Here is a 17,446-nt window from a genome sequence, read left to right on the forward strand (position 1 = left end):
GGGTAGCTACTAACCCGGGGCTTTGTGGCCCTTCTGGAGTACACGTAGCCTGACCTGGTCATTGGTGGAAATCAAACTTCTCCAGCAATTAACCTCCCAATTTCATCTTCGCCTGCACAACTGCAGCACAAACTCAGGTAAGACAGTCATAACCCCTCCACGTAGCCTGGCTTCGGGCTCCTGCACTTAGCCCCGCCCATCACAGACAAGCCCCGCCCACCAAACGCGAGCGACACGTCGCTCTGCGTTTTCCAATCAGAGCTGCACTTCTGAACTTTGACCGCCCAACTCATCAAGCTCTGCCCAACGCAGACAAGCCCCGCCCACAAGAGGGGCGCTTCGCTCCCAGTTTCTACTTTACGGGCGTACTTGCAACCTTTGACCGCTCGCACCGGAAATACTACGCGTGTGCTGGCCCTTCGCATGGTGAGCATTCTGATTTTGGCTGTCGCAGTGGGAGCGGTGACGATCTTGCTGGTCCAGAGACTATGGGCTGTGCTTCGGCCCCATCACGTCACTCCCCGAGAGTCGCTCGAACTCTTGATAGTAGCCGGATCTGGTAAGTATTCCGGAGGTGGCCGACGTACTTGTGTCTAGCACTACAAATCCCAGAGTGCACCGCGAGTCTCTTCGGCCTTCTTAGCGTCTTTAAGAGCGCTGCATGCTGAAATTTGTAGTTTTTCTGTGTTCCCGGAACCGGTTAGCCCGTAGCTGATGCCCCCAGCCACCTTGTCATTAAGACAAGTAATTTACACTTGTCTGTAATTAAGCCTCTCCGCAGTGTACAGCTTTCTAACAAATAATTAACGACGGAGTACACTGAAGCCTCTTGATGCTGACATACATTGTCTTCTTTGCTGCCGCGCGTTATTAATCTAGGGTTTTTGTATTTAGTTTAAGAAGCGTGAACATTCTATGGTAAACGAGGCAGAGTTGTCGCACTTATATAAATGTGCGAAGTCCTTGAGGATAAAAAAGTGGACGTTCCATACGACAATACCTTCAGAGTGAAAATTTAATTTTTAAAAATTAAAGTTTCAATATGAAAATTTAAAAACTTAAAATTTTAGATGAACAGTTTTAACGGGTGTATAGTCAGACATGACTTTACACAACCAAGGTGATACCCGATCTTATACATCAGTGCTATCTGGAATACATTTGTTGATCCAGGGGCGGGAAAACAAAATGAAATCAAGCCTAAGAGAAAATGATGCAGTCAAGAGACACAGCAAATCTGAGGTGTTTAAGGCTGCCTCTGCAACTGGGCTTACAGTTTTACGGTAAAATTTTAAAAATAGAACACTCTAATAAATTATATAATTTATATATAATAAATCAGTAATGTAGTTGTGTATTATCATTATATAGTGTTATGTATTGTGTATAAATATAGTATATGTTGTACTTTTTTATATGATAGGCAGCACAGTAAATTTGTTTATATAGCACTACAAACAGATTACCTTGGGCCACCATGTTATGATGATTGTCATGTCACTAGGCAATAAGGATTGTTCAGTTCCCTTTTAATCTCCTGTGACCACTGCCGAGTATACCATCATTAACTAAAGCATTATGTGATGAATAACTACACCCATGAAATAATAGTTATAATATAAGCAAACGTACCAAACTGACATGTAATTATAATTCCTTACTTATTTACTTAGCATATTTTGAGTCATTGGAAAGGCCAGACATTAAAGCTGAGCTCTGGAAAAAAAAAACTGAAAATAGAATAAATACGATAAAACAAATAATAGAATAAAACAAAATTGGTATCACTTGCCACAGACTAACGTCTGTGTGCCAAGCACTGGGAAAAGGACAGAGATACAGCGCGGTGAATGAAATAGAAAAGCCAACAGAAGGTGAAACAGAATGAGTAGTTACCTCACAGAGAACCAAAACCTCATATTAATCATATAAGAAGTACAAGTTATTTTAAGTGAGATGCAAAGCCAGAGCATTTACTTTGAGCAGAAGTAAAATATTTATCATTTTTTTTTTTAGTAGGAACACACTGGGTGTCGTGTTGAAAATAGCCACGAGAAGTAAAGGAAGTGGGGATGTGATCTATAAAAGCTGTATTCATAATTTATGTGAGAGCTAGAGCGGGATGGGAGCAGAGGAGGTGGTAAGAAGTGGAGGGACAGGGGAGGTGGCTCAGCAGTTAAGAGGACTTGTTCTTGTAGAGGACCAGAGTTTGACTCTCAGCACCCATGTGGTGGCTCACAACCATCTCTAACTCCAGCTCCAAGGATGTTGTAGGGATTCAGTGAAGTCCTGAGTGAATGTGTATTCTTGATGTAGTCATGCCATATTGTGGTAGTTTGAATGAAAATGGCCCCAGAGGCCCATAGGGACTGGCATTATTGGGAGGAGGTGTGGCCTTGTTGAAGTAGGTCTGGGGTTATTGGAGGAAGTGCGTCAGTGGCAGCAGACTTTGAAGTCTCAGAAGCTCAAGCCAGGTCTAGTGGCTCAGTGTTCTCGTCCTGCTGCCTGCAGATCCAGATGTAGAACTCTCAGCTACCTCTCCAGCACCATATCTGCTTGTATAAATACCATCATGCTTCCCACCATGAAAATAATGGGGTAAACCTCTGAACTGTATGTCAGCCCCAATTCAGTATTTTCCTTTATGGGTTGATGTAGTCATGGTGTCTCTTCACAGTAATAAAACCCTAACTAAGACATATATCAGGGACCTCAATGTCTCAGCCCCATGGTAGTGGCCAAACCTAGCTGAGGTGCAAAGGGATTACAAAGCCTTTCTCTGGTCCCAGTGAGAATGTTGATGGAGTATTCAGAAAATATCCACTGAAGCTCCCCCCACCCCAGTGTTTACAGCCTGAAAACTGCTCCCCTATAGAGACTGCTCCTACAGAGCTAATCTTGCCTCCTTGTCCAGCTGTATATAATAACCCTGTCTTCTTGTATATCACTATGTAATAACCCTTCTTTCCTGTTCAACTGTATATAGTAAACTCTATGAGCTTCTAGGGTCCTGAAGCTCCTTCTTCAGACTGCCCAGACCACCCAGTTCCAGCTTTTCTGTATGTGTGTCTGCATGTCTGTCCTTTCTTCATCCCCTCACCACCCAGTTAGGTCAATCGCAGGAGCTGTGCAGAGCACAGAGGATCCTACGTGCTCTTCTGACTCCCATGGTCACCAGGTAGTCAAATGGTGCACAGATGTGCATGCCAACAAAACCTTCATACACATTAAATAAATCTTTAAAAAATTAGAAAGTAAATTAGTGATTGGATGCTAGGTGTGTGTTAAGGTATAGCTAATAGTATTTTACCAGTTCCTATTGTTCACCAATGTTTCTGTTTTAAAGATTAACTTTTATTTATGCGTATATAGTTACATGTTTGTGTGTATGCCCATCTACTAAAAGGATTTTATCCCCCTATTTTAAAACAATGTTTATTTTTACTTATGTCTGTGTGTGTGTGTGTGTGTGTGTGTGTGTGTGTGTGTGTGTGTGCGCGCGCGCGCGTGTACATGCCTGCAGGGGCCTGAAGAGGTTATCGGATCCCCCTGGAGCTGGAGTTACATATGGTTTTGAGCTGCCTAATGTGGGTGCTGGAAATGAAACCGGTGTCCTCTGGAAGAGCAGCAAGTACTCTTAACCACTGAGCCATCTTTTTGGCCCCCTCCCCTAATATAATAAAAGACCCTCAGTAGCATAGTCAGTCATTTTAATGACTTTATTTAGTAACAGGGTCAATAATTTTAGTGACTGCACTTAGTAACCAGGTTAAATTTTCAGTGAGTGTTTCCTTTAAACAACAGAGGGGGCAGTATTCCAGAAAGTCTTATGAAGCTCCTATTTCATTGTCGATATTAGATTTTATCTGTGAGGGAAAAACAAAAATAAAAACAAAAAAACTACTTGGCAAACCGCAACACTTTTTCAAGGCCCCAAATGAAAATACTAAAGTTGAAAGCAGATGTGTCAATCACATGCCCCAGGGAAGAAGACGCACAGTAAGTGACAAAGTGAGCCTGTGACTCTAGTTCCTGAAGTGCACTCGCAGCGACGCCACATTCCTTTCTGATTCATTCTAGAACCTGGAAGAACGGGCTTTCTCCTATGAAAAGACCCGAGGAGGGGAAACACGCATTTTGTGTGCTTATCTTTCTGTGTGTTCATGTCTTACTAAAACCTCATTTTCAGGACAACCAAGGGAATGGGGATGAAGGAGCTTCTAGGTAAGAGATAACAGCCTGACCAAAGGCAAGGAGGGTGAAATGAGCAAGATGGGTGTAGCGAATGCTAAAGGGATTGGCCTGGCTCCACCACAGGGCTTGTGAAATAGAACGGCAACCGTTACAGCTGATAAGGGATTTGATTGCATAGCTTCAGTGGTGTGTGGTGTCTGGTCTTCTGTAGTAATCGTGATACTTCTCTATGAACTAGAGGGACATGCGCTTGGCTCTCCTTCCCTATCCATGTGTTTTGCATCTTCAGATCCAAAATACTGGAAAAAGAATGCATTCATAATGAACACGTACAAACTTTCATTATTCCTTAAAAAATACAATATACTATTTAGCTAACATTTACATTGTATTAACTAAGTAATTAAGGGATGATTTAAAATGTATAGGAGGAAGTGTGTAGGTGATATGTAAAAATGACACAGTTTATTTGTAAAGAACTTGAGCACATGGAGATTTGGGGTTCTGTGGGGGACCCAGAATCCTGTGCCCCACAGGTACTGAGGGGATGACTGTAATTGATTTTTAATAAAAGCCTTCTGTTTTAATTAATGTGTGTGTGTGTGTGGAGGGTGGCTTGGGAGGTTAGAAGAAGGTGTCCTGTCTCCTGGAGCTGGAGTTATAGGCAGTTGTGAGTCATTCCATGCGGTTGCTGGGAGCTGAACTCCAGCCCTCTGCAAGAGCAGGGAGAGCTCTTAACTGCTGAACCACCTCTCCAGCCCCCACTGGAACTGACTTTTAAAGTTGCAATTTTGTGAATAAAGTGTTAACATTTTTTAGATAGCATATTTTAAGAAACTGAATGTAGACTCCTTTGATGGAACTGGTCACCAGTTGAAGACCTCAGTGTGCTGAGACCTCTGCTACGCTAGGATCTGAGGTTGGAGTGGCCAGCAGTGTTCTTCCAGGGAGCTTACACCCTCAAGTCAGAGCATTACGTCATTTCTCACACAGAACCCTCCTTGTCTTGTCTTCATCCTGCTTGCCTGACCTGACTCCACCTTTACCCTTGTTCCCAGCATTCCTGTTGCCCCATGAAAACAGCTCAGATCTTACTGCCATGCTCTGAGGATCCTGCCTCTGCCCAAAGGCCTCCTGCTCCTGCCCATCTGTTGTTCTCACATTTCCAGTTTCCGTAGCTTTTTTCCAGGGCCGTGCTTGGTTTGAGGGTGCTGCTTTTCCCCGTAACCCTTTGTCATCCCATTTTAGTGGCTTTTTCCTGCCTCGCATTCTCTTTATGTGTTTATCTTGCCCCCCCCCAGCTTTCTTGATTTCCTGAAATCAAGAAAGTGTCTTATACTTCCATGTACCATCCTTGTTTTTTTTAAATGATAGTGTCAATTTTTAAAATGCATTTATTATCTTCTGTGTAAAAGTAGTATGTAGCTAGAGTTTTCCTGCCTGGCCCACAGTCAGGACAAGTCTCTCTCACCTGCCAGTCCCACAGCCGCTCAGACCCGACCAAGTAAACACAGAGACTTATATTGCTTACAAACTGTATGGCTGTACCAGGCTTCTTGCTAACTGTTCTTACAGCTTAAATTAATCCATTTCTATTAATCTACACCTTGCCACATGGCTCGTGGCTTACCGGCATCTTCACATGCAGCTTGTCATCATTGCGGCTGGCAGTGTCTCTCTGACTCAGCCTTCCACTTCCCAGAATTCTTCTCCTCCTTGTCCCGCCTATACTTCCTCCTGCCTGACTACTGACCAATCAGTGTTTTATTTACTAACCAATCAGAGCAACACATTTGCCATACAGAACATCCCACAGCAGTAGTACTTATACAAGGGCATAATTTGTATTTCTATGTTCATATTCACATGTCTTTTGGGAAATATGCAGTTACATTAGTGCCCCACCTCTGAAAAACACGACACTGGTATAATGTGGTGAGATGTTTCCATGTGTCCATAGTAGGTTACTTCTTTAAATTAAGATTTTATTTTTAATTGTGTGTATGTGCGTGTCTATGTGGGGAGTATGTGCATGTGTTTACAGGTGACCGTGGAAGCATCAGAATCTTTGAAGCTGGAGTTTCCCAACATGGGTGCTCAGGACTGAACCTGGGTCCTCTACAAGAGAAGTACACACTCTTAAGCACTGAGCCATCTCTCCAGCCCACACTGTGTTTCTTCTCCCTTTTTTCCTCAGATTTATTTTATAAGTATGCATGGCTTGCTTGTGTGTGGGTATGTGTACTGTGTGCCTGCCTGGTGCCAGTGGAGCGCAGAAGAGGGTGTCAGGTCCCCTGGAACTGGAGGATGGACATGAGACACAAGAGCAGCAAGTACTCCTGACCACTCAGCTGCCTCTCCGATGACCCCTCCCCATGCTGTTTCTTCCACTGAGGCCGCATTGTATTTGTTTCCAGGTGGACACACCACGGAGATCTTGAGGCTGGTTGGAAGCTTGTCCCGTGCTTACTCACCTAGGCATTATGTCATTGCTGAGTCTGACGAGATGAGTGCCAGCAAAATTCATGCTTTTGAACGTTCTCGAGCTGAGAGAGACTCTACTACGGAGGTACATGATCATTCCTGTAAACTGCAAGCTGCCCATCGAGGTTACTTATCTCTGAAAATAATTCCATGGTGTTTCAGTGCCCTGCCCACAATAGGCAATACAATGTGTACTGGTGAAGAAATATGTATCCTTTACTATCAAGAGAAAAAAATTTCCTTAAATCTTCAAATTAAAGATAGTTCTTACTCTCTTATATTATTATTTTAGAGAAAACAGTTTTTCATTGAATTTCAGTTGTGAAAATTGTTTTGATTTATAGTTACATATATAAGGCATTCAGGATTACACTTCTTGGGTCTTCATTAAAGTTCTTTATTAATGTGTTATATTTATCATACTTAGATCTGTGAACGCTTTGTCTTCAAATCATATTTTTTTTGTTTTTTGGTTTTTGGTTTTTCGAGACAGGGTTTCTCTGTGTAGCTTTGCGCCTTTCCTGGAACTCACTTGGTAGCCCAGGCTGGCCTCAAACTCACAGAGATCCGCCTGCCTCTGCTTCCCGAGTGCTGAGATTAAAGGCATGCGCCACCGCTGCCCGGCCAAATCATATTTGTATTCACCTTTAGAATTATTTCTCTATCCCCTGTTGATGACTTTATTTTAGCATTTTAATTAGTGATATAAAAAAAAGTGAGGCAAAAACAAAAGAAGAAAAAGAAAAGGTGAAATCGCATCTTTATTGAAGAAGAGTTGCTCCTTGTGTGACATTGCATCTTTTTCTGTAGAAGTTACCCAGCACAGGGCTGTATCAGGTAGCTCAAAAGAGGACAGTGGATGAAACTCAGGCCATCAGAGTCTGGGACCCAGAGAACAGAATTCGTCTCCCTAGGGGCAAGCCCTGTACAAGATAAAACTGGGAAGCTATTGGTTCATGTTCTCATCAGCAGATGAAGATGGTTTCTAGGCAGAAGACTGAAGATAATGTACAAGAGTAAGATAGAAACCAGGTGATGAGTCTTGCCTTCTGTGGCTGAGGGACTCTGCTGTATCATGTTGAGCCTGGTTGGCTGGTTCTTGGTTGGACATCAAGGTCCACTAAATGGAGCTCCCCCCTCTCCCTTTAGTCCCCACCCCACCACACACCCTCACACACACCAATTTTTTAATAAGTCGTTGTAACTCGTAATTATTATCCCAAGCTAACATACTGTTAAAATACACTCTTGCAAAGTACGCTCTACATCAAACAAGATCAGAATATGAATTCAGCCGTCCAGAAACGTGTGGCACTTTCCCTATGTGTGAGACCAGCTGATGCTTCCATTTCTGTTTTAGGGAGCAAGCCTGTAAGTTCCCAGGACTGCTCTCACAGTAGTAAGACCACAAACCAGGCAGCTCAAACACATGGATTCTCTTGGAGTTCTGCAGGCTGGAAGTCTGAAGTCAAGGGGTCACGGCATCACGCCTCCTCAGAAGTCTCTAGGAAAGACGCCCTCCTTGCCTTTTCCTGGCTTCCAGTGTTTGCTGGTAGCCCTCAGCCTGCATTAGCTTGTAGCTGCGTCCTTCCAGTCTCTCCTGCTGTAGCCACATGGCCTTTCTGTCTTCGTCTGCCTGTCCTGTGAGGATGCTGGTTGATTTAAGCTGTTTTTAAATGCTGGTGTATCTCATCATCAAAGTGGCACCCCAGTAAGGAAGGAACATCTCTATTTGATACCTTCCCTCTGCCACTTCTTTTCTTGCTGAGGCAACCCAGCCACTGTTAGGAGCAATGGTGTCCCGTTCTGAAGGGATCTCTTTTCTTGAATCTAGTACCGGAAAAAAGATGTAGGGAAGAGTTGTCCTTTGTGCTGCTTAGTGCTGAGTACCACTCTCCTGCATACACCCCCCTATCCCCACCTTTGTGTCTATGTGTCTGTCTGGGTAGGGCAGTGTAGGGGATTGGAGAGGCCAGCAAGGCATGCTGAAGGAAAGCTGCCACCTACTGGCCGTAACTAGGAGCTGTCTCCCCGACAGCCAACTTTTCTCCCCTCCTCAGAGCTTAGCAGGACTAGGATAAGGAAGGGTCTGGTTGAGGAACACAGTGGTGACCGCACATGTGCTGGAAGAGCCCATCTGAGTCATGAATACAGAAGGATCTGGAACTAGACTGTGCAGTATAGCAACCATCTGCCACATGTGGCTTTTCACATCTCGGTTTAAATTAATTAAATGAAATTGGAAAGTTGGTCCAGCAGTTGCGCTAGGCCATTTCTAATACTTGCTAACCCCCTGAGGTTGGCAGCCCAGGAGACAATAGAGCATTTCTGTTGATGCGGGAACTTACATGATGCCTATCTAGACGTGTGTTTAGATTATAAGTTGAAAATGAAACCTGATCAGACATTGTGAAGAGAACCAGGAGGTTCAAAGCAGAGACTTCTGCCAGAAGTTAATATAAAAGGACAGAATATGTTTTTTACTTCATGCTGTCATTGAAATTCAGGGGAAAGTCCATTAATTAAACAGATATAATTTGCTTTGCAAAGAAGCAATCTCAAAACAAGAAAGATTCCCTGGAAGAATTAACAAAAAAGATTACCACAGTTAGACTTTCCAAGTTAATACTTATTCATGGATTACCCAGGGTCCGGGGATTTCGCTACTTCCAGCATGGGATATCTGAGGGTAAAAATCTACGTACACTATGCTCTTATATCTGTTAACTTTATTCCTCTAAGACAAAACTTTATCTACACAGCTACAGCTCCATCAGGTATTCAGGGCAGGAATAACTCTAGACGCACCAAGCCCCTTGTCTGTCTACTTTATTTCTCCGGGGTGAAATCCATAGCTTCAGTTCCGTCCGGTTCCTTCTCATAGTCCTGCTAACGACTAAGCTCCTATGCTCAGCCTCATCTTCGTCCTCTGTTTCTTCATTCTCCATCTCTACTACTCTCTACTCCTGACTCAAGAGTTCTGCCTTACCATCTACATTACCTCTACGTTCTTCTCTTCTCCCTGGTTGCGCTGTTCTTTCTGCCCTACAGAAAATGCCTGTCTTTCTTTCCCTGGCCAGGTGGTTCTCTGCCTCCTCAGGAAGGTTGTTCTACCTTCCACCTTGATAATGTGGAAACCTCTCTTGTTCTCAGTCAGTTGCTCTGGAGAGCTACTAGGCCTCAAGGTGAGGAGATGGTCTGAGCTTCATTTGTACGAGAAACAAAGCTATGCATCTCCTACCAGCTTGTCTTTGCCTAAGCGACATTATCCAAGTACTGGCTCCAGCAGGGAGGTTAGTTACCTAGAAGTTCAGCAGGTCTGAGGAGCTGAACTGTTTGCCAATCGGTCTGGGAGTATTTGGGCATGCAAGAATTTCATAGCAGAAGACAGCTGAAATATTAAGAGCTGGATAACACCAAATATTCATAATAAATGGCTTGCCTTTTGACAGACCCTTGGCCAGTCAAAGTATAGCTTAACACACAGCTGAATCTCTATAATATATTCTTGTGGCCCGCCACACTTACTAGGTTAATATTGCTGAAAATATTCACGGATCAGTAGTTGAACTTAAAGGAATTCTCTGGGGTAAAGCGCAAACAATTGGGGGGACATCATGAAATGTTAAAAATGGGAGGAAAGGAAAAAAAGAGTCCACAGTAGATTTTGCAAGGCAAGCACTTGTCTATCAGATTATCTTTGTTTTAATGTAATTAAACCTCAGGATGAACTTGGAATATAGGCCAGTGATAAAGCGCTTGCCTAGCATGCTCAAGTCCCTGTGTTCAGTCCTCAGTGCTGTGAGGAAAGAACTGACCCAGGGTGACACTGGCAGCCATGTAAGCCCAGCTTATCCCTGTTCCTTGTATACTGAGCCCTTCTCCTTGGTTCAGGTATTTCCTTGAGTGTGTGTTTTAGGAAGGGCAGTGTATCTTCAGGGTGTTTCCATGTCTGAGAGTCTTCGTTGTGACATTATACCCCAAGCATTCTTTGGCTTGGAGTACAACTTCTGATCCTTCTTGCCTATATGTCTAGAAATACAATTGCACACCACCATATCCAGCTTTATAGCATTCTGGGGATCAAATGCAAGGCTTTCTGTATTAAGGCGAGCACTCTGTCAGCTGAGCTACATTCCCAGCCAACATTTGCCCATTGTGTATGAAATCATCTTACCATAAATGTATATGGTATACATATATAGCTGCATATATGTAAATAAAAAGGTTCTATGTCTATAGTTTCTTTCTGCTTGTTCTTTCACTGTTTCATGATGAACAGAAGGTTTAGACTTCAAAGTCAGAGTTGTACTCAAATGATACTTGCTAAAAGTTCAGTGTTTTGTTTTTACTCCATCTGTCATGGTTTGAATGAGAACGGCCCCCGTAAGCTCATATGTTTGAATGCTTCTTCCCCAGTTAGTGGAACTGTTTGAGAAGGATTAGGAGATGTGATCTCTCTCTTTCTCTCTCTTCCTCTTTCTCCCCCACCCCCCAACACCTGCTGGAGGATCAGGAGGTAAAGTTCCCAGCTTCTGTTCCAGTGCCGTGCCTGTCTGCTTCCCACCATAATTATCATGAACTAGCCCTCTGAAGCCGTAAGGAAGTCCCCAATTCAGTGCCTTCCTTTATAAGTTGCCTTGATCATAGTGTTTCCTCACAGCAATAGAACAGTAACTAAGACACTATCTACAACTGATTTTTCTGTATAATATTTGAAATGAATCTAATTTCTATGTGGTAAAACAGTTGTCTCAACCCAGTACCATTCATTAAACAGTCCATTCCCTATGCTTCCATATATGCAGAAGCTCATAGGCCTTTAATTCTAGCACTCAGTAGGCAGAGGTATCTGTGAGTTTGAGGCCAGCCTGGTCTACATAGTGAGTTCTAGAAAAGCCATAGCTATATAGAGAGACCATGTCTCAAACAAAACAAAAACACAAAGTCTGGCCCTTAGCTCTCTATTTACTGGCCCATTTGTCCATACGAAGTCAGTACTAAATCCCATTAGTTGTTTTATTCAGAACTGTTTAGTTTTTCTTCCTTTTTTTTTTTTTTCTTTTGATACAGTGTTTCTCTGTGTAGTTTTGCCTGTCCTGGATCTCGCTCTGTAGACCAGGCTGGCCTTGAACTCACAAAGATCTGCCTGGCTCTGCCCCCCCCCCCACCCCGCCCAGTCTGGGATTAAAGGCATGCATCACCACTGCCTGGCTTTTCTTCCTTTTTTTACGTAGCTTTTTAAAAAATTATTTGATGCATTTACCTAAAGTATTCTATTATTAATAAAAACTCAGGAGTCAGAAATCGAGACAAAAACCTGGTAAATCCAAAGAGCAGCAGAGAAAATGATTAGTTGACCCTACTCACCATGTTTCCCAGATAGAAAACACCTGAGAACCTCTAAATCCCTCCCTACTACTTCCTGTGCATCTCTATCAGCTCACTGGGTCCTCCAACATCTCTATGGCAAATTCTGGCCAGCTGAACATTAACTCCACCCTCTGGTTCAAGGTTTAGCTTTAGCTTTATTGGCAGTCTTGGAGTGTCAGTGCAGATAAATCTCCCACATTTCCCCTTTTTTGTCTGAATAAAAAGGAAAGTTTTTAACTCTAACATAGTAATACTATATACAATAAGAACAATTATCATGTATTGTCTAAATAAAAGGGCAAGGTTTTAAACTTAACAAAGTAAAACTATGTACAGTAAGAATAATTATGTAAGATTTACATTCACAATATCAAGTCCATTTGCATTGGCAAATTCCTAGAAAATACTCCATTTTCTATCCTGTCTTGGTGAGTCCAAAGTTTTGTACCTAATTTACTTTTTATCCTAACTTGTATTACTGACCCAAAACTATGTTTTTAGACCTCAAAATATTTTCTTAGATAAACAACTTAAGTGTCTCTCAACCTTATACACTTTACACCTCTTTTGAGAGTTTCTTTTCTGAATTTGGTAACAAGGAAAACTGTAACTGTAACTATCTAGTCTTCAACTCCATCAGAGACCCGAGAAGGATATCACATTACCTGAGTAAACAGGAAGTGCAGAGCAAACAACATCCAAAATTTAGAAATGACAGAGACATCTGACTGCCTGGACAGTCACCCAAGGTTCCTCTCCAATGTTGGGGCTTCTATCTTTGGCCTACAAGCCTAGAATATCTGACAGACTTTTCTGTGAAGCAGGAATTCTGAAGGACTGTCCTTGTCTTGGCAAAGTATGGTAGTCACTTCTTTTGTGTGTGTCTTGCTGGTCCAATTTGGACAGAATACTGTCAGCAGTCGAGGCAAGGGCAGTTTCTTGCCCAGTCAGTGATGCTAACCTTGCCACAATAAAAGCAAACTCCATGTGGAGGCTCTTTGATGCCCATCATCCTTTTTTGGAGTACATTGGTGCCACTAGGAGCAGATGTGTCTCACTGTCACGAAAAGCCTTATGTTATTAAAACATCTTAAACGTCACATTCTGTAGCCCTGAAATGTTGGAAGACCATCTATCTATCTAAAATATATCTCTGTTTGACCGTTAAAATATATCTAACATTGCCATGGATTTGATTGTTAGATGACTAACTAGTAACCTGTATTTCTGAATTATTCTAAATAGTTTGTAATAATAACTTTTAAAGACTGGAAATTTACATTACATTGTTAAATGAGTTTAGGTACAATACCTTAAACAAGAGTAGAAACATATATACAGTATAACAAAAATAACATTAAATTTGTATAACATACAAAAATACCTTAAATAAGAGTAGAAATATACATAGAATGTTCTAACAAAAATAACCTTAAGTTTGTGTCAATATACAAAAATCCATACCAATGTAAAATATTTTAGATTAATGGGTTTTTTTTAGTTTAAAATTAGATTTAGTAATCTACTCATTTACCCTATCATTCCTATATTCCTCTGTTTTCCTTTTGAAAGAGATTCCTGAATCTAACCTCCTTTGCTAAGTTCCCCCCCACCATGACCAGTAACAACTTGAAACCAACCCCCCCACCCCCACCCTGTAAACAATGACAAACATCCATAATCCACTGAACGACCAAAAACTACCCACCTCACTTCTTGGAAATGTGGGTGTTGTGTTCTTAAAATTACTTCCTGTTGTCTGGGGGCAACAGCATCTTTAGGGGACCCTGAGAAAATTGAGATAATGGTCAAGTCCTGGGAGAGCTGGCTGTTGTCCAGTCTTGGTGTGATGGGAAAGTGCAGGGCTTATCTGGAGTCTCAACTGGAGTAGTCTATGAAGCTGGACCATCTTAGCTAATTGCTCTGTGTAGTTTTGGTGCCTGTCCTGGATCTTGCTCTGTAGACCAGGCTGGCCTCGAACTCACAGAGATCTGCCTGCCTCTGCTGGGATTAAAGGCGTGCGCCACCACCGCCCGGCCTGACTCCACTTTCCTTTTCTTTTCTTTTTTTTTTAATATTTATTTATTTATTATGTATACAGCATGTATCCCTGCAGGCCAGAAGAGGGCACCAGATCTCATTACAGATGGTTGTGAGCCACCATGTGGTTGCTGGGAATTGAACTCAGGACCTCTGGAAGAGCAGTCAGTGCTCTTAACCTCTGAGCCATCTCTCCAGCCCCCCGACTCCACTTTTCAAGAGTCTCCTCACACATATGGAAATGTTGTCTCCATTTTGACAAATGACATGCATCATTGGCAGTGCTGACACTGGCTCCTTGACCTGCTGGCCGTCACTGCGCTGATGCCCCTGCTGTATCCAGAAGCAGACTCAGAAAAGCCCTGGCACCTTTGGGGTGGGAAGTGTGTCCATGGGTAGAGGTAATGTGAGGAGACGGAGGTGAGAGCAGAGGAAGGTCCCAGCTGTGACTGTACTGCAGACGGCTGAGGAGGAAGGCAGAGTCCTTCTGGCTCCCTCTAGGATGCTTCCTGTGGAGCCTCATGACCTTCCGCAGCAGCGCCAGGCCTCAGAGTCCTGAGTCATCTTTTACCTCCTCCTCCCCTGGCTTAGAACGCTAACTGGTGGTCTGTTGTGTTCTGGTCTATTCTGTTCTGGTCTGTTCTATGACATTTGAAATAGTCTAGACTGTCTCATTCAGGTTGTTTTATTTAAAGTTACATAACAATTTGAACATTTCCACATTAATTTTCATCAAAATTTCTGGAGTTAAAGTTTCCCTCCCTGCGAATAGAGCCATGTCAGAATTGTCTGTGATAAATCAGATTGACTCATAGAATGACTGGGAGGGATGGAAAGAAGAAGGAGCCGGTGAAGAGGATGTGGGGACCTTGAGTTGGTGGCTTTCTCTTCCCACCCTAGGGTTCTTATCTTGATCTCTGTTAGTTTGAGGGGTGTGGAATGGGGAGACGGGGTCCTAGCAGGTAGACCAGTTGTCAGCCTTAATCTGTTTATAGAAGGAAGACTTTTACTTGGCATTACCATTCTGTCTCAAGCAAATTCAGAGTCAGGATCTAATTGGAATCTGGGTTTTGATGTTTGGTCTGTACCTGCCCTGCCCCGTACTGGTTCATATAAACAGCACCCCCTCCCTGGAGGAGTTTTCCTCACCTTTTTCCCTGATAGAACTTCACCAAGTGCAGTTTCCTTGTTATCAGTAATACTCCTGTTGCTGTGGGCCTTGTGCTCTCTCTTTATAGTTTAGTTTTTCAGGCTTCTTAGGTGAGTTGGAAAATGTGTTCCATTTTCAAACACGAACAGTAACTGCACTGTGTGGCTGGTTGTACAGTCTTCCCCGTATCCCTACAAGCCCTTCATAATCAAAGTGTATCTGCTCACAGTTGGTACTGGTGAGAAGCCCAAAGCTACATCCCTAGTGCAGGCTTACTCTTGAACGAGTAAAAAACCTCCCAGAAACCCGAAGACACACCACCAGTTTGAATTCCTTAGAATTAACTAAGTTATGTGAGAATATTCTCTTTGGTTTATAGTTTATTTTTGTATAGAATTTTTATGATGCCAGACAAGGAGAGTCATACCTATAATCCCATCACTTGGGAACTGAGGCAGGTGAATTGCTGTGAGTACAAGGCTAGCCTGGTCTATATAGGGAGTTCAAGCCAACCTGGACTGCAGAGTGAGATTCTGACTCAAAAAAAAAAAAAGATCAAGATGAAGAAGCTAAATAAATAAATAAATTTTTAAATAATAAAATTCAGTGAATTTTTAAATGTTTTTGCCAGTTTGTAGAAAAGTATCATTATCAACCTGTTTATGATAAATAAATATGCAGCATATTTTGAGTTTTAAAATTTAAATATATAACTTTATAATTAAATGATAGAAGAAACTTTCTCTTTATTCCTTTTATTTAGATTGTAAGAAATAATTATTTTCTTTTTTTTATTTGTGTGTCTGGGTGTGTGAGCATGTGTGTGTGCCGTAGGAGTTCAGTGCTGGGGTCTGAGCTCTGGCTCTGGAAGAGCAGCGAGCTAACTTAGCCACTGAGACATCTCTCCCACCTCCAGATGGTTTTAATGGTAGTGAATTTTAGATGCCTAGTCCACTGTGTTTATAACACGAAAGTAAAGCAAAATGAGTCTTCCCAGTTTATTATATGGCCGTACTAGTAAACTTCTGAGTCACTTCATTACCTTTGTGAGAAACCTTTCCCTTGACTAACAGCAGCCTGAACTAGAGAACTAACTGAGAAGCAGTAGGCTAAGACACCCCTCCACCACCCCCCCAACCCCACCCCACCACCGCCCAGAAAGGAATATTTTCTTGTGAAATTAGGGGCATGAGAAAATGTCCCACCAGGTGTCAGTGGTGCACACCTTTAATCCCAGTGCTCAGGAGGCAGAGGCAGGCGGATCTCTATGAGTTCGAGGCCAGCCTGGTCTACAGAGCAAGTTCCAAGACAGCCAGGGCTACACAGAGAGGAACCAAACAGAAACAGTGTCCCCAAACTTCTAAAGAACAAGTAGTCTCCACTGGGATTAGTTCTGAAGTAAAGAGTAACTAAAGAGGTGCCACCAACCACCGTGGGTAGTAACCTCTCTAGAGAAACGGTTCCTGGAGCTGCATGGAGCTAACAGTGATCCCCACTGGAGCCGGTTTCAGCTGGGCTGCTCACACCCCCCACACCTCACCAGCTAAGCCTGGAGGGCAAGGAGGCCCTGGGTGTTGCACTGTGGGCTACAGTTCATCCTTTCCTTTGCTTCTGAATGGAGCCTCTGCTTTCCTGAGTGCCTCCCTTGACAACCAGTACTACTCCTGCTAACTTCTGTGAGATCCTGAGCTGGCCCCTTCAGATCCAATGACTAAAGGGAAAGGTGCTGTGACACTGAACAAACTATTTTTTAAAGTGCGTTTATAATTATAGAATGAAAAATTCACACATAGAACAGCGAAGTCCTCGAAAATGGATTTGAAAGTTTAAAAAGTGGAGCCAGCCTTCATTACTTTGAGTTTTCCCGCTGGTCTATAATTAGCCTTCCAGTGTTTTCCCAGGAAAGGATGGTTGTTTGTTCATTCATTTTGAAAACCTTGAGTTCTGATTCTAGACAAAATACTACTGTGAAGATTGAAGCGATTCTTCCTTGACTAGATCCTAGAATCAACCCCGACAGTTTTTCTTTCTTTTCTCTCTTCTGTTCTACGTGTATTTTATTCCTTTTTGTTTGTTTCTTAATCTGGAACGTTTAGACAGTAGAGATTAAAAGTAAATCTGGGCATTGCTCATTACTGTCTCGGCCCGTCTCTAGAGGTAGCTCAGTGCTGGCTGGAGTGGGTCCTAAGTGCTGATCTCTTCCGG

At 42.7% G+C, this 17,446-nt stretch overlaps 1 protein-coding gene across 1 annotated transcript in view; it reads left to right on the forward strand.

The window, feature by feature from the left end:
• The first annotated feature begins 308 nt into the window (after positions 1-308).
• Alg14 (ALG14 UDP-N-acetylglucosaminyltransferase subunit) overlaps positions 309-17,446 on the forward strand; it is an 82,995-nt gene continuing 65,857 nt past the window's right edge. The window contains exons 1-2 of the mRNA XM_052731387.1: positions 309-559; positions 6,612-6,763. Of these exons, the coding sequence (XP_052587347.1) occupies positions 424-559; positions 6,612-6,763 (288 nt within the window). The 5' untranslated portion in view covers positions 309-423. The remainder of the gene's footprint in view (positions 560-6,611; positions 6,764-17,446) is intronic.

Source organism: Peromyscus californicus, unplaced genomic scaffold (assembly GCF_007827085.1).
Source record: "Peromyscus californicus insignis strain IS unplaced genomic scaffold, ASM782708v3 Scaffold_9__1_contigs__length_137607984, whole genome shotgun sequence".
In the NCBI taxonomy this organism is placed as follows: domain Eukaryota; kingdom Metazoa; phylum Chordata; class Mammalia; order Rodentia; family Cricetidae; genus Peromyscus; species Peromyscus californicus.